General features: G+C 35.9%; 1 protein-coding gene across 1 annotated transcript in view; it reads right to left on the bottom strand.

The window, feature by feature from the left end:
• The window catches only part of LOC145689442 (uncharacterized), a 113,429-nt gene that overhangs the window by 8,806 nt on the left and 76,831 nt on the right, over positions 1 to 27,792 (bottom strand). The window contains exon 5 of the mRNA XM_081763597.1: positions 922 to 1,354. Coding sequence (XP_081619723.1) covers positions 922 to 1,354 — 433 coding nt within the window. The remainder of the gene's footprint in view (positions 1 to 921; positions 1,355 to 27,792) is intronic.

The following is a 27,792-nucleotide window of genomic DNA, read 5'->3' as shown; positions in this document are numbered from 1 at the left end:
ACGCTGAATCGAATGCAGAAAACTGCTTCTCGATCTCTCTTATCGTATTTGCTCTGATACCTGTCAATGGACAGACAATGTTATTTTATGAGAGCTCTAACACTTCTGCTCAGCATTTTTTGGAAATCTAAAAAAGTAGAATTGATCAGATTAATATGACATTGGATTACCTTTCGCCCTCAAAACAGCTCTGATGCGACATGGAATGGAGTCATTGAGGTCGTGAGTAATAGCATGTGAAATATTACCTAGGTATACCATTCTACGTCAGTTATTCAGTACCATGATAGAGGGTGGAAGCGGGAATTTGCGGAGGATTTATGTTATAAACAGATTATAGATGTTCAATTATGTTAAGATCCGGAGATTGGGCAGACTACTGAAAGTGTTCAACATCATTCCTATATTTAAATCACCCTGCATCAGCTCCAATTGTGTGAATGAGACCATTATCATCATGACATGCACATGGTACATTAAAATAGCGGCATAATCAAGGACAAAAATCCGACCGGTTAACACCCGCACAGGACCCACTCAAAACCCAGAAAACCCACAGCTTAACGCCCTACGCTTATGATCTTTAGACTAAAGGAGACACATGATTACTGAAAGTTAATGATTGTGAGATTAATTTTTTGTGCTCTCCCACCGGAAATCGAACAAGGGACCATGTGCACCAAAGGAACACGAGCTAGGCATTAGATCACGAGGAAGGGCTTCTTTTCCTTCGAGACATTATTTACTAAATATTAGTATTTTGAATAATCTGTCAGTTTTCAATCAATGGAAATTACCGTGAATTGGAAAACTATTAATATACTACTATTAAATTCTTAATTATTAAAAAAAAATGGTAGATCAAGAATTTACGTTAAAAGATTTTACACTGATACTTTTTAAAGTTACACTGATACATACCTGAATTCCTCTCGTTTATCTCCCTTTATGCATAGTTCATTTTCTACGCGTAAGAATTCAGTTGAATACGTCATTTGATTTTCATCTTTGAAACAGAAACTTGTAGGTGCAGTTTGGCAGGTAGAAGATTCCAAAGAATCATGTTCCTCGTTTTTTATATCTTCATCGTAATTGTACTCATGAATTTTCACTTCTGGTTCGACAATAAAGTTATACTGATCCTCATCCTCGTCACTTTCAGCTTGTTCTGTGTCCTCGTGTTTCAATTCCGATGACCAGTAATCAGGATGACAGTTAACGCTGGAATCATCATCTTGGCCATCTACTACCTCCTCCTCCAGTACTTCACACTTTACAACCACCTCCTCCATGGTAATATTTTCCTTTAATATCACGTAATATTCTTGGAAATCATACAAATGAATTTCTGTAACTGAAGAAAATAATAAAATCCGTTAAAACTCATATTTGAACGAAGACTATTAACGATGGGTATGTTTTTGTTTGGAAAAATGGAAACAGACATTTATTTTAAAAACAACAGACCACCAAAATACCTACGAGAGAGAGAGAGAGAGAGAGAGAGAGAGAGTGAGTGAGTGAGTGAGTGAGTGAGTGTGTGTGTGTGTGTGTGAGAAAAGAGAGAGAGAGAGAGAGAGAGAGAGAGAGAGAGAGAGAGAGAAAGAGGCCCCTGTCGTACATGGGGTCCCTGGTTGAATTCTAGCTGAGCCAGGTGGACTTGCGGAGGCTCGTTTCCTTACACTTCCTTCATTCTACTCATCATCCATTAAATCATAATTTTCTCACTTAAACCTTGGAATATTAACATGGAAGGTATACATAGACAGACAGATAGATATAGATATTCCTAGTAAGTTTGACTGCATGAGTTAACTTGCAATAAGTTATACTGTACTAGCATTTTTAAAGAAGCCGCACAAATGAAGTTTCATCTAAACGCTCACGTCTAGCATGTCCCCGTTTTTATGTTGACTCTATAAGAAATAAAAGTACAACTTTTCACAGAACCAACCTCTCAGTTTAAGTTTCCTAGTTGAACTTGGAATAAAGTAAACTGTGGTAATACCTTCAGCGGATTTGAGGAAGGAAGACTTCACAATATATAACAATATTGTTGGTTGATTGGATTAGAATTTGACGATCGAGACTATAGGAGATGCGAGCCTACAGTTTAAGAAAGAATCTGAATGACGGCAATGCGTTCATACTTCAAGGCTCTTCCACCTGGAATCGAACCCGAGACCGCATACTAGTCACTAGACCATTGGGGAGGGCAAAACAACATTGTTATAGTATTACCTGGAGAGGATAGCAGTGCGGTTTCTGGCGGAGGGCGCTGCAGTTGTGTTTGTTTCTAGGCAGGCATGGTGAGACAGAGGAAGGGAGGGTGTCACTCTGCAGTGTATCCAACGGCTTTTTAAAAGTTGCAGTTTAGATGTTATAAGTAGCCTAATCTGTTTGCGCTAATAACGAACGCCATAAATTATATCATTTTTATTGAATGCAGGAGTAATGCTGATGTATTGTGGGTAGTGACTAGAGATGCAAAAAACCCGGCTTTTTTGAATCGATGTTTTTTTTTCACATAAAAAGCTGTCTTTTTTGGGGGAAAAAACGAGAATTTTGGAAATTTTGGATTTTTTCATTTTCATGATTTTTCTATCTAAATAGCTTTCTTATAGTATATTCTATAGTTAGATAAGAATTCCATAGCCTAGATGCCATATTTCGCTCTAAAATTCACCATCAAGATGGATGGAGCACATGTTTTACGAATTAAAGCGAACATGAAGAATGAAGTATTTGAGGGCAATTTTAGAGGCTATTTAACTTTATTTTAACTTTTGAGTTATCAACATTTTTTCTTCTCTAAATCATTTTAGTTTGTCATCCGTGTTTCATTTCTAAGAGCTGAGTACTCTAGCTTCTAGCGCAAAACCGTACTTTCACATTTCTGTTATACTGTAACTGTGCAATGATTTAGCAATAATTTTCCGGATACAATCTTGAATACTAATTTATACAAATAATCAGTAGTGGATTGAGAAAAGTACTTTGGGAGGGGTTTCTCTGATTGTTTCGTTTTCTAAAATGTCCTAATTTTATTTGGGAGGAGCTTGAAGTTTATGAGTACAGGCATAATATTTCGTTTCGTTGATATATTTAGCGATAATCTTCCGAATACAACCTTGAAGATCATTTTATACTGAGAATCAGTGGCGGATTTAGAAAAGTATTTTGTGAGGGTTTTTTTTCTTACTAATGTTTAGTTTAATTTTTATTTGATGGGAGCTTAAAGTTTGAGTAAAGGCATAACTAATAGATAGGAGAAGGTGTTGTACCTTTGAAACAATGTACCTTTGAACACTTGTGCTTTTCTCGAATTCAGAGCTATCTAGGTGCAGTGATTAAAATTCGTTTGAAAGAGTAAATGAAAAAAAAAAAAAAAAACTCTACAAACGCGTTTGGCTGTTGTTTACTGAGTGTTGTGCCGAGTGATGTTCCTTTTAATTTTTTCACCCCCAAAGCGAAGATTTTTTGTAGTTACCTTTTGAGTTTTGTGCTTTTCGGTTTTCGTAACTTGTGATATTTATTTGTCCAAACTTGGGGTAGAATCATTGGTGAATACAGCAATATTTTGTTTTAACTTCTGTTCGATATTTAAGCTAGTGGAGAACTTTTTTTCGTAATGGTGACCCTCTTGTACCTTTAAACGATAAATAATACTGTTTAAAGCTACACAATGTAAGTAGTTAAAACATTCCGTTAAAACATGTCGTTTGTTTTAGACATTCCGTAATTTTGGGGAACAGGCTTCAGTCCGAAAGACCGTCCCCCTAACCTTCGCAAAACCGTCACTGCTTGTAATTAGTAATAATAACGATTTAAAAACAATATGAAATGAAGTTGGCCAACTCACAGTACACGCACTATTTCTACTTCACAGATGGAATGAAGAAAAGCTTTCTCAGAATGGTCGAATGCTGAGTTGAATCCCGGACTTCCCGATAGAAGCGCAAAAGCTCCAGTCAATCATGTTTGTTGTGCAGTTGTATTTATCTTAACTTAAATATATTCTGTAGTTCTTTTTTTTTTTTTTTTTTTTTTGTGGAGGTGGGGTGGGGAGAGTTCCATAATGATATGAAAGGTGTGAGCCAAGAACATGGTAACTAACAAATTTTCAATTGCTGAGTTACGCAACACCAGATAGATAGCAACGCATACCGCTTCGTTTAATCCTTCATGTATAGTCTTATGTGAAAAATAAGCTTTCCGACTTTCAAAATGGATTGTGCAGCAGAAAATTTCTAATTTCTTAAAATAGTAAAATTGTGGGTTACCATGTTCTTACCTCACACCCTTCATATGTTGAATCCCTCTTGTTAAAAATACAGAAAACTTGAGGACTGAGTAAACCGTGATGGTGCTTATATAAAACTGTAGAATTTCAAGAATATACAAAACCAAAAGCTCTAGATGGGCAGCCTTTAAGTGTATCATATAAATCTAAGTATTTTCCTTATGTTTTATTTTAATTTTATTTTATTCCAAAAAGAGGGTATGGAATATTTTGAAGTAAAAATACTACATAGAATTTTGCTACTTATTTGAGTATTTTTTTAAAGAAGTATTTACTTTTAGGGTTGGCTGGTTTAAACCAAAATAAATAAATAAATAAAAAATAAAAAGAACGAAAAATGCAAATCGTGTGAACTTCACTTCATGGTGACGTTTCCACACATCAAACCATCTGCATTAGTTTTATTTCCTTTTCACCTTTTAATCAAGGCGTCCCATGTTCAATTCTCGGTCGAACAACAACCCTTCTTTCATGCGTAAACAAAGTAGCGGTTCGGATGTAATTGTAAGCGAAAGTCTTCTCCTTGATAACCTCGGTATTACGTAAGGATGTTAAGCCTGAACATACGAAACGAAACTAAATTTTATATTTCAGCATGCCTGAATGCCTGTTGTTTTATAAAGAAGCCAAGGTTGCTTAAATATATTGATAGAAATTGGCAAAATTTATCGATTGCCTACGTAGCTTCTAACATTAACTTGGATTGTACTTTCAATGATATGTACGTACTAAATTTGTAATTTAATACCTCAGTTTTAGCGTACTAATTATGATACGTTGACCTTTAAATTTTACATGCAAAGCAGTAACAGGATTTTTCCGTTATTGTTTTACATTTAGAATAATGACGGGATTTTCCCGATGGCTAGGGCGGGAGTTCTCCAATTTAAGAGATTTACTGACCGGACTTCTTTAAGTTTATGTGACCTCTTCCAGCATAACCCCGTTGTTGTATAATAACACCAAGGCGAAACAAGCTTATTTCTGTCAATATGTAATATAAATACATAAAGCAAAATATCTAAACCCAAAATACCTGGTTTAAACCAAAAAACTTAGTTTAAACTCCCCCCAAAAAACGGGTTTTTGGCATTTTCAAAAACAACCATGGTTCTTGCCAAGCCTGCTTACTTTTGTATGTAGGAGGTTAAAAAAAATCTTATTATATACGTTCGTTAATCCTTCGGAATTCATAATGTAAATATGTTGAGAAGTAAAATTGTTTGAAATATCTTTTCGAAATTCATGTTTTTTTTTTTTTTCGAGGTTTTATATTATTATCGGCATCAACCACTAATTAAATGACTTTTTGTGTTATAGAGAAGCGAAACAAAGTCTGGTTTATCAATTTAAAGCAGAATTTTCAAAAAAGCCCAAAATTTCCCAAGCAAAAAAGCGAAGCAGAAAAAACCGAGTTTTTTTCCAAAAAAGCCGGTTTTTTTCCGAGCCCTTGCATCTCTAGTAGTGACACATGCATGGAAATTACCAATTTAAGAACAACATGGCACAATTGACAATTCAATGAGCTTCTATCGTGCATTAAGCAGACTGTATTAAAATTGATTACGTTCTTTCGACTTAACTATAAAACAGGAGCAACCTGTAAAACGCAGGAATGACGATGTCAATGACTAAAAGATCAATTAAAGGTTGATAGCTTAGAGGCTTGCGCATTACCTTACAACTGTAAATTTAAATTAAGTTAAGACTTACGATGCTTGTGTTTGTTTTAAGTGTATGTTTATCGGTTGACAAATAAATTATTTTCTTGAGTTTTAACCAGGAAAGAATTCCGATATGTTTCCACTCGAGCACTGTGAAAGTCCTATCCGTTTGTCTATTGGCTAGCGCATGTACCTTTGCTGTACGTGGTTTTGGTTCGATTCCGAGTGAGGCCAAAACTTAATTTTACAATCCTTCACTTTCATTAATTACCTGTCTCCCATACTTTAAAGGGTATTATCATGGGACGTTAAACTAGAGAAATTTCATTTCATTTTTTTCGAGGAACGTGAACCTTTTGGGGGAAAAGGAGGTAAAGAAGAATTTTTTCCCTCGTTTTTTAAAGGACTATGAAATTGGATAGATTGCCTTTCGGGATTAATTGTGAAATTTGATGCAGTGCATCTTGCTTTAGGGATATTATTGAAGTATATGCCTTTAGTAGAGTTGAAATAAAAGTATTGATAAAACAGTGTACGGGTAGTGTAAGCGTAACTACCACTGCTTCAGTAAGAATAAGTTCACAACTTTTATTTACTAGGACAGAAAATTCCTCTGGCTCCCTTTGAATTTCTCTTTTTCACACACAATATAATTCTGAAACTTGGGGGCCTAGTGTTATCTTTGTGCCTGTAATATATAATAACGCTGATGCTTTATTCTAGTTAACATCTTAATGATATTTGTTGATTGACTTCAGAGGATTAAACTTGATACTTTTAAAAATCTTATGCAAGTCATTTTGTTATTGAAATACATACTCACTCTAACCAGTTTCAGAAACAGAATTAATCTTATAATAACATAATGCATGTAAGTTACCCTGAAAATGTATTTTGTATATTTTATTTTTTAAAACGTAATTCAGAGATTTTTTTTTCTGAATTTCACTGGAGTTATAAGGAACCTTCAATTGCAGGGCCCTCTGCAATAACAAGGTAAGTCGAGTTACCACGATTCCTGGTAAAACATAGATAAAGAAGACGTGTGGATTTTCCTTTTCTGTCACCTCTAGTGCATATTCGAAGCGTCTGAGAAAAACACAATTCATCTGCATCGAGTCGCCGTTTCCCGATGCGGATAACAGAGGGCGCCGCTGTTTGCGGCTAGTGAAGCAAGCACTGGTAGATGTGAGGAAGTGACGCGACGTGTCTATAACTTTGTTTCCAAGGTCAGTTCAATTGAAAGCACTGGTACGGAGACATAGTTGACCATTTTGTTTCGAAATGGACAAAATCGAAGCAGTCGAATCAGAATGACAGAAGCGGAAGAGATGAAAGAGAAAGATAAATCGTGAACTCTGCCAAAAAAGTATAGCAAAATCAGGGCGAAATGCAGTGTTTTGTTCCTTTCCTCGATGTTAATATGAAAGTTCAAACAGTGCTGTCAAAAATCAGGATATTGGAATATTCGAATTTTGAAAAATTCGAATTCCGGACATCCGAATTCAAATTTAAATCCGGATTTCATATGTCGGATTTGAAAATCGAAAGTAATGATTTGTAATTCGGGTATCATATCCGAATCCGGTTTTCGGATTTACTAGTAAATCGGGCAAGGGAGTGGAGATGAAAACCCCCCACATGTCAGTTTCGGAAACATATAGTGGTATAGAAGAAAAGGCTTATTCCATACAGACATCACTACTAGACACCATTCTGTTCTTCCTCAAGAAACCAGCCAAACCGTGAAATGAAAAATTCAAAGGAGTATGTGGAAGTTCTGCTAAGATTTGTCACTTTTGCAAAGCAGCAGTTTACAAGAACATGAAGGTTTTATTATTATTATTATTATTATTATTATTATTATTATTATTATTATTATTATCTGTACACCCAGATTCTGAATCTGAAATGGACGTATCAGATTTGGAGTTTTAAACAAGGCTCACGACAATTCAGTTTCCAGATTTTGTTGCCTACAACACTCAGTTTATTGATTTTTTTGTATCTTCTGTCTTGCAATACATAAACGTTGTCACACACGTTGTTATGTGTCCCTACTGTCCTTTTTCTTTTCACCATTGGTTCAAATTATGCAATAACCAGGGACGTAGTGTCCATTAAGGCTATAAGGCTTAGAATATCCATTTATTTATACATCAGCCTGAAATGTTGCTTTTGGACATTGATATAATTAATTTTATTAAAATGGATTTATTTTATGATGCATTGTTTAAACATCACGCAAGAATAGATTGAAGCTTCTGGAAGAACGCATTGTAGGCTATGGGACGCTAGCCTTCCTCTTTTCTCATATAATCTTGAGAATGGGGCGGTGCCAATCGCTTTCCCGTCAACCTCAGCAGACGAAAACCATGAGCAATACACAAATTCAACACGATGCAACGAAAGTGGATGAATGTTGACTAAAGGTTAGCCTTTCGGGTGTTTGGGAAACAAAAGTGACAGGACGCGGTCTTGTAAGAAAGTATAAAACAGAGAGACTATGAAAAATTTAGGAGCTCGCATTCAGTCACAAGTTCTGACAAAGAAAAAAAAAGAGAAAGAGAATAAAAATCTTATTATGAATAGTACTAAAACATCAGGAACCTTACTGCGTACCGGTTTGTGTTATCGCAGCGTAAATTTTACATTTTAGTTGGCGATAATTGACATAGCAATTATAACTGCTTGTTGCGACCCGCAAGTTTTGCGAAGATCGATACTGAATGAGGTCTCAGGTGAGGTATAGTTTCTTTTTTTTTTTTTTTTTTTTTGTACTTTCAATTTAAAAATAGTTTTTTTCTGTAAAAAAACATCAATTGACTGTGAGCTGCAGCACTACTGTTTTCCATTAGTATGCTGATATGTGTTGTTGTGGGTAATGAGCTTAAGTTTGTGTCTATGATTTGGGGAATTTAAAATGAAGATATCCCTATATCCGTTTTTATTTGTTTCTTTGAAATAGTAATACAGTGTATGTGTGATATGCGAGTATCGAATATGTAAGGAAACCGTATATGTAAGGGAAATATGAAGCAGAACCGCTGTTATACTTTTTCTTGCATTGTATGAAAAATATATTGCATGAATTAGCATTTTTCTATCAAGCAATACTTTTCCTTGCATTGTATGAAAAATATATTGCATGAATTCGCATTTTTCTATCAAGCATTACAGCCAGGTCCGTGGTCAGAACAAGGGCGGGATAGTTTTTTTTTTTGGGGGGGAGGGGGCAACTTGAATTCATTTTATACTCATATATACATACAACAAACAATTGCAAGTTTCAGGGGACTGGGCCCCTCCTAGTCACCCTCTAGCTACGAATCTAATTTCAGCCTACTTATTTCAAAGCTTCACGCTACGTTACTGGCAATAACAAGGTAAATGCTCACTTTTCCATCTTTGTTTTTTTAATTATTCTGCATTTTTGGTATTCGCCATTTTATGCACCAAAGCACAGACCAGGTGCTGCACCACTTTTCCAAACAGGCATATATACACAGATTTGCTCCTGTTAATTAGCACGTTGCACTTTAAGATTATAAGCTTTGTAACTGAAAACCGACATTTTTCTCTTACCCTGTTACTGCAGATCTTTCAATTCTAAATCACCCCACTTGAAACTTTAATCAGTCTACCTCCGCCCCAATGCAATATTGGGTATATTTCTTTTAAATAAAATTTTCAAAATATGGCAGAAATAATGGACTTTTTTTTATTACCAAACCAAGCTAAATAATGAAGGTTAGATATGAGAAAGTTATCTGTATGTACCATCTCAATCAGGGGTGGATTCAGGACTCCTAGGGAGCCGGATAGGAGTGTATGGTGAAAGATCATTAGTTTTCTCTCTTATCAGACGTTTGTAGCACATCCGAATATGATCTCAATACAAAAGAATTTTGTTACTCAAGACACCGTTTAGGAGATCACATGATCCGACATGGTCGTCATTTTGGAGACGTCTTATCTCAAAACTACACAATAGAACTTGCATTAAACAATGAAAGCGCAGTTGCCAAGTGTATAACTTTGATTCACAAAGATGAACTTCGAAGTTTTGGTATTAGGAGTAGAAATTCATTACATTCGAATGCTACTCGGGTTTCGATAATGCACCATAACATACCATTCAAGAAAATAAATTTCCTTCTCCCAGTTCGGGAAAAGAAATTCAGTAGTGGCTCCGGAAAAATGTTCCATTACATTTGATGACCAAATGATTAGAAGAGAACTCTTAGAAATTGTACGACAAAACAGACCACAATCTGTATAATCAGCTGATAAAATGTTGAAAAAAAATGGATTTACTGTTCTCAGGCTCCCTCCTTATCTTTGTGACCTGAACCCAATAGAATTAATCACAGAAGATCACAGCTGTGAATACGTCTAATATTCCAATAAGTAAGCTCAAAGAGGTTATTCGAAAAGCGATCAACGTAAATTTATGAAAAATCGACAAGATGAACATTGGTGCAGAGATGAACTAATGGAGGAAGAAATCGAAAGGATTGTAATTAATATTAGGATTGTCAGTAGTGACGAAGAGAGTGATATGGAATGCTGTTCTTCAGAAGGTAGCAACAGTGAAACCGAGACGGCCAGTAAAGGGAGAATTGATAGTTCAACAGATACGGCAGAAGAAAGACTATCAAGTGGGAGGTGTCTTTCGGATTAGCTTATATTTTGTAGTTTCTTTATCATGTTTTTTCTTTCTTCCTTCAGACGTATGTATCATTTCTTACTGACTTGTATCAAGCTAATACAGTTATTACTTAGATGGTGCAGCTTAAAGGAATCATGATCGTGGTTGTTTGATTTCTACTCGCTTGCTCATAGAGTTGCCCACAAGAAAAGATGAGAATTCGGGTTTTCTCGTCTCGTGTTGTAAATGTTTGCAGAAGTCTCGTCTCGAATCAAAATTTTCTCGTTTCGTTTTGAAAATTTATCTACAAAATGTGTCCTGATTTTCATCTTTCAAAATCCTTCCATGTTACGACGAGTTCACGAAGGGTGTGATAGAACAACATTTAAACCATATTTATTATTGAAGTATATTGTGTACTAGCTCGAGTATCTTTAATCGTTCATAGATGCTCTTCATTGTGTTCGTACTATCACTTTATCAATTATTATTATTATTATTATTATTATTATTATTATTATTAATCACCTAACACTAAACAGTGCATGAGAATGGGATCTAATACTTGGTGAATTAAACTTACCGTCAAGACTCGAGAGTCTTTTCGCTTCACTTTACATTTACGAAAGAAGGAGCGTCTACAGGGACCAGCATACCCTATATTTTTGAAAATGGCTGATCGTCTATCTACCAAAAGTTCTAGTATTACTTCATTTCATATAAGTGAATTCAGGCATTTTCATTATGGATGTATGCAATCCTTCGAAACAAGGAGACATTTTTCTTGTAACTACTCTTCAAGTTTTTTCTCCCCTGAGCTTCTCTTGAAATTGTCCCTATGCATATTTTATAGACTTAAAAATACTACGGAGAGTCACCAGAAAATAATGAGTACACATCTTACATGTCCTCTCGTCAATAACTTCGGAACGAATCGAATCAACCTATTTTAATTCAGTTTTTTTTTTTCTGTCTTTTTTTTTTTTCACAGAGAGCATCTGATTCTTTGTACAACACTGAGATTAGTTTATTCGCAAGTTATTGCCAAATTAATATGGAGGGTGTACGTACTCTTTTTGCGGGCTACTTAGAATGTTCTGGAAATATCTTTCATAACTTTTGAAATTGTTTTTTAACTTGAACATATGCGTGAAATGGTATTACGAACAGGACAAAAAAAAAAAAAAAAAAAAAAACTGTGATCCGGTTAGAAACACTGCTGCTTGCATTTTAGTTACAAAACCTGGTTATCGCATTCGTTTGTCGGTCAGGATATACAAGTTACAGTCATAAAGTAAAATGAAAACAATGCACTACACATATTTGGAAATGAAATGAAATCTTTGAGTTTTACGTCCCACCGCTAAGCTAAAGGAGATGGTGATGATGAGAAATGAATTAAATGGTGAAATAGAGAAAGTGGAAAGAAACGGGAGAACTCCGAGGAAACCCACGCACACCGCGAGCTGGGATCGAGCCAGAGACCCCAAGAACCAGATATGAACGCCAAATCACGGATTCACCGCACCCCCTTACATATACTTGGGACAATAAAGGTTTGATGAGTTAAATGTCCCGTTCAGCAGCGAGGCTATATGAGATGTGGACCTACTGATTAACGTGGAATCCGAACCACATGTGGTCCCACTGGGAAGGAACGTAAAACTCATGTGGTTCATTTTAAGCTCTAGGTAACAAGATTTGCTTCTATGTTCATGACCCAAAGAACGTTGAAATATACATATGAAATGTATTCCTTCCTAATATAAAAGTAACCAAGAAAGTTCTGTCGCTTTTTGAAGAGGTCTGTGTTCAATTGACCCTCACACCGTGTGTTGAATGCGAATGGGGATAAGACGAAGGTCAGTTGTTGGTGTGGGCATATCCAACACACTATGAAATGAAATGAAATTTTTGAGTTTTACGTTCCTCGGTTATGCCGGCTAGTCTAAAGGAGACCGTGATGATGAGACATGAATGAAATGGTGGAATGAAGAAAGTGGAAGGAAACGGGAGAACCCGAGGAAACCCACGCACACGATGTTTATCCACCACAAAGTTCACTTGGCGGAGACTGGGATTGAACCCGGGGCTTCTAGCACACATCCAACACACTATCTGGTTGTAGAAGTTCAGTAACACCGTGAACTTGCGTAAGGACACAGAACATGGAACCTCCACAGAGCGTCATAACGGCGTGTATGCTGTACGAGTTCAAACTGGGGTTAAATGCCGCTGCAACGGGACGGAACATATGCCAGACTTTTGGTGTGGGTGTTGTCACTACGTAGACAGTGCAGCGGTGGATTAACAAGATTAAGGACGGTGAGGAAACACTCGAAGACGCACCACGTGCCGGAAGACCAATACATGTACAAAATGAAGATCTTCAGGCAGTAATTGAGACAAACAGTGGCCAGGTATGTGAGGAACTGGAACTACAATTCAGTGTGAGTGGAGAAACCATTCGCCAGCAACTCCATCAACTTGGGAGGTACTACAAGTTGGATCGATGACTCGCACATGAATTGACTCCGAGCCAGAAGGTAACGCGAGTAGACACCTGTTTCTTTACTGTCTCGTCTGATGAAGGAGCCATTTCTGGACAGGGTGCTAACATGTGATGTGAAGTAGGTACTGTACGAAGCTCTACAGCACCGTTGCCAGTGGTTAGCATCCCATGAACCGGTTCCAAAACAGCCGAAACCAGCACTGCACCAGAAGAAGGTTCTCCTATCTGTTTGGTGAACTGCTCGCGACATCGTACATCGGAAACTGCTACCAGCTGGTCAGAGCATCAATGCAACTGTGTACTGTCACCAGTTGAGTCGTGTTCAAGACAAAATTCTGGAGCCAAAGGGATCCTGTCTGATGAATCGCAAAGGGGTCCTCCTGTTACAGGACAACGCTAAGCCCCACATGGCTAGGATGACCCGGGACACTATTCTACGCACGGTTTGAACAAACCCAACCCACCGTGGCCTATATGGGTTTTTTCGGGTATTTTCTGGTTTAATTGGGTATTTTCGAAATATTTCAATGTCTTTGGGGTAAAAGTGTTAAAATGTTATTTATATTTCAAGATTGTCATTGTCGCAACTTGCAAGAATTTTCTGTTCACTACTGTTTTGAAAAAAGTGGCCGCTAGTTTGAAATTTTATATTGGATCGACAAGAAAATCTATATAGCAAATTTAGAATGTCTCTTGATTCTACCCTCAAAATTTCAACTTAGAAGTCCGAAAATTGCAATCTGTAGCGTGGATATACGCTAGTTGAAAAATGACCTCCATTTTGAAATTTTATGTTGGTATGCTGTCAAAATCTATGCAGGAAATTTAGTGTGTCTCCTGTACCTTGAAATTTTAAACTTATAAAACCGAAAGTTGTATCTTGTAATATGTGTGTGGTACAGGCAGTCAAACGAACAACTGTAGATCGAATCATTCCAGGAGTCTCAGTAACGTTCGCCAAACACAGTATGAATACCAAATATATTAATTTAAAACAAAAATATAATTCATATATTACAAAATAAATGTTTCAAAATATCTTATATAGCAAATATTTTCCAACGTAAAATAAATAGTATTATTGTTGAAGTTCACTTTCGATACTTTGTGCGTTCAATTACTGGAATTTTTCGAGCACTTTTTGCAAGACGGTTCTTTCCCAAAAATTAATTTAAAACAATTAACAAAGATATAATTCATATTTTACAAAGTAAGTGTTTCAAAATGTCTTAAATGAAATTAAATATCTTCCAGCTTAAAATAAATAGCTTTATTGTTGAAGTATTCACTTACGATGCTTTGTGCGTTCAATTGCGCGAATTTCCTGAGCACTTTTTTCATGACGGGTTTTCCCCGAAAATGCAACTTTCTTTACTGTACATCGACACTTCCACTAGTACGGAAGTTTAAATTCAGTACCTGAAATAGTAGGGTTAGATAGTCTTCGGAACTCCGAGCATTAAGCTTCTTAAATTTGACAAGAATTTTACGCTATTGCTGGTGTTGATTCTACAGAATGCTTATTTGAAGAGTAGCAACTAATGACGGAACTAAACTGTTGTTGTTGGAAAGCCAAATTTTACTGAAGAATACTTGTGTTACCATCTAATATATGAAATAATACTAATAGCTTTACTAATGTATTTACATATTTACTGTTGGTACAGGCACGTATGGCCTTAAACTCGTCAAATGTATGAGGGATAACGTCCCACGGCGTCGCCGAGCACACTATTCACAGAAAGTATTTTCTAAAATATAAAACTGCATATTTTACTTCAACTAGGCTATAAGCACAATTCATACATTAATTTGTTCTATAATTATCTCAAGCTGAGGTTAGCTTTTTTTATTCATTCAGTGCATTCAGAACTTTATATAGGTCTAACATTGAATGTTGTTGTATACTCGAATATGAAAGCATCTAATTCGTCCAATGGAAGTCCAAGACACTTTCAATGTGATCACCTTAGTTGTACTGATAATATACTAACAAAAAGCTTAAAAACTCAAGAGGGTTTTAATTTTTTTTAGGTGGGTCCAACCCGAAAAAACCCGGTGGGTTTTCTCGAGGTGGCCCACTTGGGCAAACCCTAATTCTATGCCTTAGATGAGAAACATTATTGCATCTGCCATACTCCCCGGACATTGTACCGTTCGATCAATTGTTCCATTCTTTGGACAATCCCCATAGAGTACGCCAGTTCAAATCCTTAGTAGAAGTGCAAAACGCACTTGATATATTCTCCACTTCACGGCCCACGAAGTTCTATCGCGATGGCCTTCCAGAACATTGGCAGAAGGTCGTTGATGCTGATGGGGACTATTTTTGATCTTCCAGGTACTTCGTAGGTAACATATCGATGTTCGAAGGTAGTGGGTGAAGAAGCGAACAGAACTTTTTTGGTTATCTTTATATATGGCATTTTGGTCAATTTTATCACGTACTTATACGGTAATATGAAGTTAAACCTTGTTACTTAACGAGAATTCTTGTTCTCTCTCTCTCTCTCTCTAAAAAACAATGAAATGCTATCGAAGTATCCCTAGTAATCGTTCTGAATATTAAAGAAAATTTAAGTGATGAACTAATTACAATTAGGACCTACTTAAATTTTCTATGGAAAGCGTAGATTGGTAAGCAACATTAATTTCCTGTATAATAATTTATCTTTGGTGCACCTGAAGCTTAATCTGAAGTTTTAATTTACTTACGTACAGCATTTCACGTGAATATATTTCAATGAATATTTACATGTTACCAAATGAACACATTACTGGAATTAAAATCATTATCGCTGAAATCCATAGAATTTGCTAGTTTTTGGTGGAATTTGAACAGGAAATTTAATGATCATAGGGGAAAATCAACAATAGTAAGAAGTATTAATGAATTAACATTTTTTGAGAATCTCAAATATTGAAAAAACTGAGTTATTTAAATTTTTGCTTCATTTGCTATATATTTACAGTAATTTTCAAATAAATGGGCAGCTCCTCTTCTAACACAGTAAAGTAAGTATAAGGCAATTATTCATTACCTCCTCAAGGTTCCTTCTGCATGTCTGACTTCAAAGTAAAACAAAATAAAACAGATGTTTCCAATGCAATGCGATCATTATGATCATTTTTCTGGCACTTCTTTCTCTTCATTGGCTTCTGCATAATTTCACCAATTAGGGTTACTCTTCCTTCGAAACCTAATAAAAAACACACTTTACTTGAGATCTTATAAGACAAATTTGTTTTGAGAATCAATAACAGGTCTATAAAAAATACGCACGATTTCATACATACTTCAAAGCTTGCATGATTAGCATGGCTTACCAAATTACATTATACACCAGGTTATATATTACACACTCATACGCTTCTTATGCTGTTCGTACATGCTCAAAGAAAGCTTAAACAAGACTCTTATTCACGACCACTCTAAACAATTTAATATTAAAAATGCCATTTTTGTCATGAATTCAATTTGTTCAAGAGATTTTGTTTCCGGCCTGTTCTAAACAATTCAAGCCAAGAGCATTCAATAGCCAATTAGCGCCCTGGTTGATTACAGGAAAATACAAAACAACTATGTTGGCGTCAAGGGACAGAGCGGCACTTGTTGAATTAATATATTTTTATGAATCTTTTCTATGTTTATATGATGTTCAACTTTAAAGTGTGCATTATCATAATAAACACAAACAAAATCCGCGTTGGAAGATATTGCGAGTATATATATACACAGGGTGTTCATGAACTATGTCGACAAACTGTAAGAGGTGATTCCTCACATCACAATAAGAGAAAAAGTTCATATGGATCTATGGCGAAAAGTGCCTAGGTTCAGAGCTAGGGCTGTCCAAAATCGCGAAAAAGCAAATTTCAGTGGACCCTATTTCGAATTCCAGAAACTGTATATAATGGTTCTTATCAACATAAAGGAAGCCACTCATACACAATCCAAAAATGCATATGTTATCAATTGTCAAATAGGTGGAGAGGGTATTCCCTACAGAGTGTAAATTCTCAGATATGTTTTCAATAGAGTTTTTAGATATACCCTGACTTCAAGAAGGGTCCAAAGTAGGCAGGAGATAAATCTTGACAACAATGGACACTCAATGCTTCCGAGGGAAGGCGGAAGTGTTAGGAACCGGCAGCTCCATGTTTCTTTGTGTTCGGAATAACGTGTGATGATATGCATTTCGTCACGGTATATTTCACATTTTCTTCACTTATAAGCGTGAAAGAAAACATCACACCATGCGTTTTCCCAAGTACGAGAGACCGTGCAGCTGACAAAGTATTCCGTGTTCACTGCTATCAAGGCTTATCATTGCCTACTTTGGACCAATCATAAAGTCGGAGCATATCTCAAAATTCGGTTGTTGGCATGCCTGGGAATTTCACTCTGCACGGAATAATCCGTACACATATTGAACATTAATGAAATATGCACATTTGGATTGCGTATGTATGGCTTCCTTTACGCTGATAAGGATCACCATCCACCGACTCCCGAATTCGAAATATGGCCTCTTGAAATTTGGCTTGTTCGTGATTTTGGACAATTCTAAAACTATGCACTTTTTGCCATAGGTCCATACGAACATTTTCTATTATTTTGATGTGAGGAATCACCTCTTAAAATTGGTCGTTACAGTTCATAACTCACTGTGTATATATATAACGTTTTCTCCTTTAGTAAGATGTTCTGTACTATTATTACCCTGTCGTATGACTAATTAATTGTGTATAGATTAATAATGTGCGTGCAAATTGCGTTACGATAGGATAATTGAAAATTATTACGTGATATTCTATTATATAAAGGTAACAAAGAAAGTTCTGTCGCTTTTTGTGGAGGTCTGTGTTCCAGCGTCCCTCACACCGTGAGTTGAATGTGAATGGAGATAAGGCGAAGGCCAGTTGTTGGTGGGGTAAATCCAACATAATACCTGGTTGTGGCAGCTCAGTTACAGCGTGAACTTGCGTAAAGACAGAGTAAACACAGAATCTCCACAGAGCGTCATATGTATGCTGCAAGAGTTCAAACTGCGGTCAAACAAGTTTAAGGACGGTGACGATACACTCGAGGATGCACGACGTGACGGAAGACCAACACATGTACAAAATGAAGATCTTCAAGCAGCGATTGAGGCGTACAGTGGCCAGACATGTGAGGAACTGTGACTACAATTCAGTGTGAGTGGAGAAACCATTCGCCAGCAACTCCATCAACTTGGAAAGCACTACAAGATGTGTCGATGGGTCACAAAGGATTTGACTCCGGGCCAGAAGACAACGCGAGTAGACACTTGGGTTTCTTTGCTGTTTCATTCGAGGAAGGAGCCACTTCTGGACAGAGTATTGACACGTGATGAGAAGTAGGTCCTGTATGAAGCTCCACAGTGCCACCATCACTAGTTAGCATCCCATGAACCGGTTCCAAAACAGTCGAAACCAGCACTGCACCAGAAGAAGGTCCTCCTGTGTGTTTGGTGGACTGCTTGCGGCATCGTGCAACGGAAACTGCTACCAGCTGGTCAGAGCATCAATGCAACTGTGTACTGTCAGCAGTTGAGCCGTGTTCAAGAACTCAAGAACTCCTGAATCGCAAAGGGGTCCTCCTGTTACAGGACAACCTAAGCCCCACGTGTCTAGGATGGCCCGGGACACAATTCTACGCCTTGGGTGGGAAACACTATTGCATCCGCCGTACTCCACGGACAATGTACCGTCCGATTATCACCTGTTCCATTCCTTGGACAATCACCTTAGAGGATACCAGTTCAAATCCCTAGAAGAAGTGCAAAATGCACTTGACAACTTCTTCGCTTCACGGCCTACCACCCTCTACCGCGATGGAATCCATGGCCTTTCACAACGTTGGTAGAAGTTTGTCGATGCTGATGGAGACCATTTTTGATCTTCCAGGTAGGTCGTCGGTGACATATCGATGTTGGAAGATGAAAAAGCAACAGAACTTTCTTGGTTACCTTTATAATATATGGAGATATTTCATCATAGAATTCACTTATAGTACCTTAGAAGTTGTTTCTTAAGGTAGAAATTGCATTTAATGATGCAGATTAACTTTACGAGTGCTTTCCTTTAGGCTATAAATACGCAACCAGACGTATACCACAAAAACGAGTGTGCAAAAGCACAAACCAACTAGTACTAGCTGGCCACTAAAAGCAAGAATGCTATTTAACCAAGTCAGAACAGAAGCGCAGCAGATGACCCCGCGCGGGGCGTATCATCGACGGGGGTATCCGCATAAACGAGAATAGTGTAACAAACACTTGATATCAAATTCATTCATTTTAATATTACAGAAAACGCTTGTTAACACGACTTTCTTTTTTAGCCTGAGTGCTTTTATTCCCTCAGCACAAAGAATCCTTAGAACATTTTCAGGCGAAATGTCTACACCATATTCAGCTATTGTTATGCTTAAATCTCTAGATGTTGCGTTTCTGTTTCCCAGAGCCAATCTTTTTAGTTTTTTGATATCTTAGCGATAGCTCTGGATTTCGCCCACCCTTCCCAAGCCTATTTTGCTGATACATTTGCTTCTTACTCATCGCAACGAAGATTTTACTCACAGATTTTTACGCTACCCCAACTCTAATAGCAATTTGTCGTTGTGTATATCTTCCTTCCGCCAAAAGTGTTTTGACAACTTTCATTTTAAGCGACGAAAGATCTCCGGCTCTTCAAATTATGCCACGATTACAAGACTTCATAGAATAAAAGATTAATACACAAGACATGTCAAGATCACTTTAAACTGGCCCATTCGAACTGTTGAATGCTTTAAATGTCGTAACTGCTTATGATTGCAACCACAATACTTCAGATTGTAACTTGTTAGAAACAACAATAGCTGTCTACAAATGAAAAACTACTTTCAGAACTCCCTCTCCTCTACTAATGCCATTTGCTGTCCAACGGTGATATCACCACTTCAAGTGTACAGTAAACAAATGAAGGTTCCTATATTGGTGGTTTAAACTATTAAATTATATGTTCTAGAACTCCGAAATTACGACTGCAACATGAGCTTTGCATGTTTCGAGCGTGAACCTAATAATTTGAACACGTCTGTAAGATAACGTGCATTGTTGCAGGGACCGAAATCTTGTTCATGTTGACCGAGTGTTCGGCTTAAGCGAGTTCGTGTTAAGGGGAGTTTACTGTACTATAACCGTTGAAGGAAGGAGAGGAATAGGAACAAGAAGGATGGAATACTTGATACTTTTCTGACTAAAGTATATACTTATTTATTAAAATCAAAATAAGTCGTAATAGCTTCAAGAACTAAGAACGTTTCTTCATCAGACGTTAACTGCCAGAAATATCTTCATAACATTCTATCTATGAAGATATTTCTGCTATACTCTGGTCAGAAAAATATTAAATATTTATTTAATATAAAATACCAATTTCCAACATCGTGTTGAAGTGCTCCAACAGTAGAAATTACTATCGCAGACAATTTTCTTTCATATGCACTCATTTTAACCGTAAAATTGCCATTTTTGTAAGGGAATATCGGCTAAGTTTGTAACGAAAGTCTGATGCAGATGTAAGCCCAAAAGGTAGAAAAAAATAATTATGTGTCATTGTTTCGTTTGAAATCTTGTAATTTCGTTTTTTTTTTTTTTCGTTTTTTTTTCCACTCTTCGATGCGATAACATAAATAACATCAAAAGCCACTCATTGCCTCGTCGTACTGATCCACAATTTTGGGAAACTGTTCGAGAAACTTTTCTTGAGTAAGATTCTATTATATATATATATTACAAAATACTTATTTTAGGGCATAATTTTATACCTAAGCAGAATTGTACTTTTTAGAATTTTACGCTAATCTAACCTACACTTGATGTAAAAGGGCCAAAACAGACAAAATTTGGTGGCGCAGGTAGAAAATAAACTGACATGTTTTCTAAATGCTCTAGGCAAATGCCTGCACAAAGTTAGCAAAGAAACTCTAACATATTAGCTCTTCATATGCAAGTCTGAACGAAATCAATGTGCAGTTTCACTTTCGCCTGTTTGCCACTTACGATTACTTGCTTTCGACCGTCAGCTATTAACAAGTATAAAATACGATTCAATGTTTTTATAATCGTGTATAACTGGTTTCAGTTTCATTTAAGTCTCTTGTTCAAGTGCCTTGTACAGTATATCCTTGAACGTGTAAATCTGAAGAATTGAATGGTCTTGTTCGAGCCTTCCTTGTCCTGTACTTTGGCAAACGAGATATTGCAATTCGAATAATTTATATTCTCTCACTGAAATATTTTCAATCTGCACAATTTCTAAGCCATTGGAGGACATTTGTTCATGAAACATCAATTTTTGGTTATCATTAATCTACTATGATTTAACGTTAGATCTTAGTTTACATACAGAATAGAACTTACAAGATGAAAAATTATTTATTTTGGTACTGGTTTAGTTTATGGGTCTACAAATTTGTAAAGTTTACAGAAGAAATATTGTAGCATTAATTCAAAAGAGGAATAAAACAGTAATCATAAATATACGGAAAATATACTTGTCACATCCCTAATTGTGTTTTATAAAAGTAATCCAAAATATAGGGACATGTAATAATCCATAAGGAAACTAAATCCCTATATCAATGGTGTGTTATGTCATGACCCATAACGATAAAGCTACCCAAAAGCCAAGGCATCAAGTAAAATGAAGAACAGTTTCCACTATCCTCGTTTACGTGCATACATACCGTCGCTGATACGCCTGTTCTTAACGGATTCCGTGTTGCCGCGCGGGTCCTTAACTTCGCCCTATATTCAAGTAACTTGAATACAATTCTTGCCCTTTTTGGCAATATTTTAGACACGCCACTCGAAATAATTTTTGAAAAAGTATAATTCTTTTATTGATTTCCTTCCTATTGTCTCTTAAATGATTTGCACTGGGCGATATGAAAATATCCCTATATAAAATTCAACAGGGCCATCTGAAGCAATTGTTGAAAAATTAGTTGTCTTACCATTTACGTATAAATGCGGCGTCCGGATTTATGGCATAGAAACTGGAGCTAAAAACAAACTAACCTGTGCTAGGTAGCCAGTTAAATGCACCCATGCTATCTAAGTCAGGGCAAGGTGAAGCTAATGAGCTCTCACGGTAGAGCGGGATGCATCTGAAGGGAGCAGGCGCACCAGCGACGGTTGGTATACGTGTGAACGAGGTATGAAAAAGTGGGGTTTTGGCAATAATATAAGTTTTAATAACATTAGTCATGGTTTCATACTAGTAATGTGAACATAAATTACATCTTTACACTGCGCAGAAAAGTATCACCGGTAAAAAATAGTATCTAATACAGTCATCTTTCATATACACTCATTTATCCGTCGTACACTACTTGTAGTGATTTTACAGTAACCCTACATTTATGAACCTAAAATGCAGCTCTATTACCTTGTATTTACGGATGGCATTCAGTATCTCTTCCAACTCTTTAATTGGCCTATTTTATGTCGAGAACAGAACCCAACCAACCCTTGCGGGACGTCTAACCCGTTCATACTACTACTAGTAGTACCACTGTTCCTACTCCTGCTACTACTCCTACTTCCTACTAAATATCAGCTGTATTTAATTATATCGCCTGCAAATATTTGTTCTTTATAAATATGTCTTTTCATGCCAAGTATTGAATTTTACCTGTAAATCTTCCAAAAATACACTAGCACCTTTTTTGCCAAGTTGATTGGTCATTTTCGTACTGTTTTTATGATATTTGTTCGCTCGAATGGTGTGTTTATACGTACAGCAGTTAAGTCCTCTTAAAGAGAATATGCAACTCTTGCAATAAGAAACAATTTATAAAATACAAGTTGATATTAATGAAAGAAAGTACATAAGTCATGAATTCATGTATGAGACTACTAATTAGGACTACAACTTTATTCAAAAGAAACAAATAAGTACTTCTTCTCATGTGCAAGTCTAAATTAAATCTACACCATTTCCAATAACAATAATATAAACACAAAACTGTTCATTCACTGTTTGAATTCCCAATACTTTCACACTTACAATTAAAACAAATGCGGTACATTTATACAAATTAAAGTACAGAAGAGCTAGTTCCATAGAATAAAAATGCACTTTGCTAGTAACAGAGAGAAAATATTATTATTTTTTCTGTGTATCTATAGTTCATAACTGCACTGTGCACTGTACTTCATTTGGGCACTTCCAGTGTTGCGAACAGGTGACTTCAGAAAGTAGCTAAGTTATGCAGGAAATAAGCTAAAAATGCCTGAACTTACCTAAATTTATAGCTACCACAATTTAACAATATGTAAAAGTAGGTCTATGTAAAATGTTTCCGAATCTTAGCGTGTTAACTTAAACTATACTGTAATATTCATCCTAATATTCCCAAGTCAAACATTTACACTATTCACATTGTACGTACAATATGTATACGTACAATATTTTTGCTCACGCATTGACTAAATTACTGTGTCCAATAGGAATTTCTACTATTTTTTTTTTCATTTATTTTAATCAAAAAGAACAGTATGCGGAATAAATAAATAAATATTTTATATAAGCACTATTGAAGTAAATCAGTGGCGGATCCAGGGGGCGATCGCCCCTCCCAGAAGAGGAAAGTTGTTTTTTTTTTTTAATTTTATATATAAATAAAACCCATACCAGAGTTTGGAGCTCTATATTACCCTTCCCCCCAGAAGTTAGTCCTGAATCCGCGCCTGAAGTAAATGGACTTTGAGAAGTCCTTTCCGATCCGCTCACATGCTTCTTGTGTAAAATTGACGTAAGTGAATGGTATGAGATTATTAAGGGATTATCTGGATCTAGAACTAATAGTTTGATTTAGAAAAAAAATAACACTTTTTTTTTGTAAAATTGCACTATAATAATTTGCTTTCGACATTTATACCGAAGTTGGTCATCCGCCTAGTTTTTGGTTAAAAGCGTAATAGGTCCTAATTGATTCCTTTGTATACCAAAGTTTAACATTTAATTCAAATTGTATTATCGTTGGAGCGTTAGCGAGTGAAGGCATGTTAGAGCCCCGCAGGGCACTCAGATTACTGTCTTGGGAAAGAGGATCTGTGACCTAGAACCTTGCCGCCATGTTGGTTACATTGACAAGTATAACTTTCTGCAGGTTTTTTTTTTTTTAGTTATGTATTACAGCATTTTCTACAATTTATTTTTAGATTTATTTTACTTACTTTTACTAGATTTTCCTGATTATCACCAGCCATGTTTACAAAACCAATGCTCATTACATTCAGATAATCCTATTATGAGGTAACCTTGCGCCAGGGCCGTGCTGGGATACTAATGAGGGCGGTGGACAAGTCTACTAAAAGGGCGCCCATACAAACAGGAATATATATATATATATATATATATATATATATATATATTAGGCGATTAGGGGGGCAAAGGGGGGAAGTTGCCCCCCCACTTTTTTGAAGTAAACTATTAAGGCATATAGTTTCATTCGGAAATGTAAAGTTTTTGTATGTATTACTGGTTCATAGCAAAAATGGTGCCATATAATATTTGCCGTTGCGTGAGTACGTATTGGTTGTCTTCCCGTTGAGTTAAGAAAGCTACAGGAATTTGGTTTTAATTGCCACCGAAAATAACTCTAAAATTACCCTATTGGAGCACAACAATTCCAGCATACTTTCACTTCTTCTTACAAGGGCTCGATATGTTAGTCAGCCGCTTTGAAACTAATTGAGAGAACATTTTGCAAAAAAAGAAATTTTTCACAAGTTATTATTTAATTGCACAGAAATTGACAGTTCCTAAAATGTCTTTTCTTCAATTAGTAAGGAATATTGATTAAAAAGACAGTAATATGAAACAACTTGTACCTTTTCTATTATTTTGCAGTGTAATATAATAGTGAAGTGGTGTGTTTAGGGGTGTACGAGTGTATATACAATTAAATTTGTATCCGAGGATGCCTACCATCCAGCCCTACTAATCGAATATAAATATATTAACTTTAGAAATGCTAAATGTACAACGAAAAGCGAAGTAAGAGATTATAATTTTTTTAAAGCTGACTTTGATAAACTGTACCGCGAAATATCACAAACAAATTGGGAACCTATCACAGGTAGTTTGACTGTGGACGGCTCTGTGGATTGTTTCTATAATATACTCTATTCTATTTTTGACCGGTGCATTCCGAAAAAAAGAGCTAAATTCAATTATCCTATTTGGTTTTCAAGTGACATAATTAGATTAATTAAGAGCAAATCATATCACCATAAGAAATGGAAGCAGGGTTCTTGGGACGCACTGTATCACTACAACAAAGTTAAAGAATTGAGAGCTCTTTCGAAAAAAGAAATTTCCAAGGCATACAATGCATACTTAAACAACTGTGAGGCCAATATTATAAGCAATCCTAAGACTTTCTGGACGTATGTTAAGAATAAAAAGAGTAATTCGGGAAGTAATTTGTTTCACTATAACGATCAAACTTTGAGTGACGATGCTGCTATTGCAAATGCATTTATGGCAAATTTTCAAGTAACACACAATAAATCAAGTTATAATCTTATTCCTATGCAGCAATATAATAATTCGGAAATTCTGGACAAATTAAATATTAACTTTATAGACATCGAAGATGTTGAGAATGCTATTAAAAAACTTAAGCCATGGTCATCTTGTGGGCCGGATAAAATACCACCGTACATCATTAAAGGCTGCTCAGAAATACTGAAACATCCCCTACAGGCTATTTTTAACAAGTCAATAGCTTCTTCTACGTTTCCTATGAAATGGAAGATTGGTGACGTCTGTCCCATTCCCAAGACAGGTTGTCCTACTGACCAAATAAAAAATTATCGACCGGTAACACTGCTATCTGCCCCATCTAAGGTATTTGAAATTATTATATATGAAAAAATTTACTCACATGTACGGTCAGTAATATCTCCCTTTCAACATGGTTTCATGCCAAAGAGGTCAATTGTAACTAATCTCTCAGAACTTACACATTTTATGGCTAATCAAGTTGATAAAAAGGAACAAGTAGACGTAATTTATACAGATTTCTCCAAGGCGTTCGACGTAATTAATCACGATATACTTCTAAGCAAACTTGTGACATTCAATTTTTCACGAAACCTTCAACAATTTATAGCGTCCTATCTTTGCCAACGCAAACATCGCGTTCGATACAAAAATATTCTAACTGAGGAATATGTCGTAGACTCTGGTGTGCCTCAGGGATCGAACTTAGGACCTCTATTATTTATATTATTTGTTAATGATTTACCACCTGTAATAACATCCTCCCACAAACTATTGTTTGCTGACGATTTAAAAATCTATCGTAGTATCTCCACGGAGTTAGACGCTATTTCTTTCCAAGCGATATAAATTCTATTTTCCAATGGTGTGAATCAAACAAATTGCTGTTAAATATTAAAAAATGTAAAGTAGTATCATACACCAAGAAAATGAACTATGTCCGCAATGTGTATACTATTAATCAAACACCAATTGAAAGAGTGGATTATATAACTGATCTTGGAGTCACTCTGCAGTCAAACCTATCATTTGATATTCATGTCAACAGAGTAATTGGTGAGGCCTTTAGGAACCTTGGCTTTGTGATGAGATTAGGAAGTGATTTTTCTAACACCGATGTCCTCAAAACATTATACATTGCCTATGTAAGATCTAAGGTGGAATATGCAGCGATAATATGGGGTTCTGATAGTAAGAAATATACATTAAAATCGAAAACATTCAAAATAAATTTGTGCGCTTTTTAACATATAAAGAAACAGGGATATATCCGAAATTTGAGAAGTATGAAGATCTTCGAAGCAAATATTCATTACAATCACTTGAAAGCAGGAGGACTCACTTCATTTTATCTTTCTTACATAAAATAATACATAGTACAGTAGATTCAGAATATTTACTATCAGAAATCAAACTTCACGTCCCACATAGAGCAACCAGACCCCATAATAGCATATTCCATCTCTCAGCGCAAAGGACTAATGCATTGGATGTATCGCCTGTCAGAAAAATGTGTTTATTGTATAATAAGTTGTCAGAAAAGCACCCAGAGATAGACATTTTTAGCTATAGACAGAATTTTACTCAAAATAAATAAGATGTAGATCATGTTATATGTATTTTAAAGTATTTTGCAATCGTATTATTTTGTTATCATATGTGTATTTTAAATTATATTATCATGATGGAAAACTGTAATTAGGCATCCGCCTGTTGTTTTCTGAAATAAATAAATAAATAAATTTAGTGAATTCAATATAATTGTAGGTTTTAGGGTAATTTTGTGTAACTGGAGTGTGGAGTGATTCTAAGTATTGTGTTTTAATGTGATAAAAAAATAAAATAAAAAATAATAAAAAAGTGAAAACTGCAACTAATGGCAACGAACATGTTTCGGGAAGCTGCATTTTTTTTTTTAAGGGCGTTGGCACTCTACTCAGAATTACTAAAAAACGCAATTTATCGAAATGATCTGAGTATATAACATTATAGCAATATATTTAAAAGTAGTAATGATTAATTTTATGTTGATATAATCAATATGCGCTTATATAATTAATTAATAATTAATTAA

The sequence above is a fragment of the Thermobia domestica genome, chromosome 7, assembly GCF_964235325.1.
Source record: "Thermobia domestica chromosome 7, izTheDome1.hap1.1, whole genome shotgun sequence".
In the NCBI taxonomy this organism is placed as follows: domain Eukaryota; kingdom Metazoa; phylum Arthropoda; class Insecta; order Zygentoma; family Lepismatidae; genus Thermobia; species Thermobia domestica.
The sequence above is the reverse complement of the archived record's forward strand: the minus strand, read 5'-3'. Positions and strand labels throughout refer to the sequence as shown.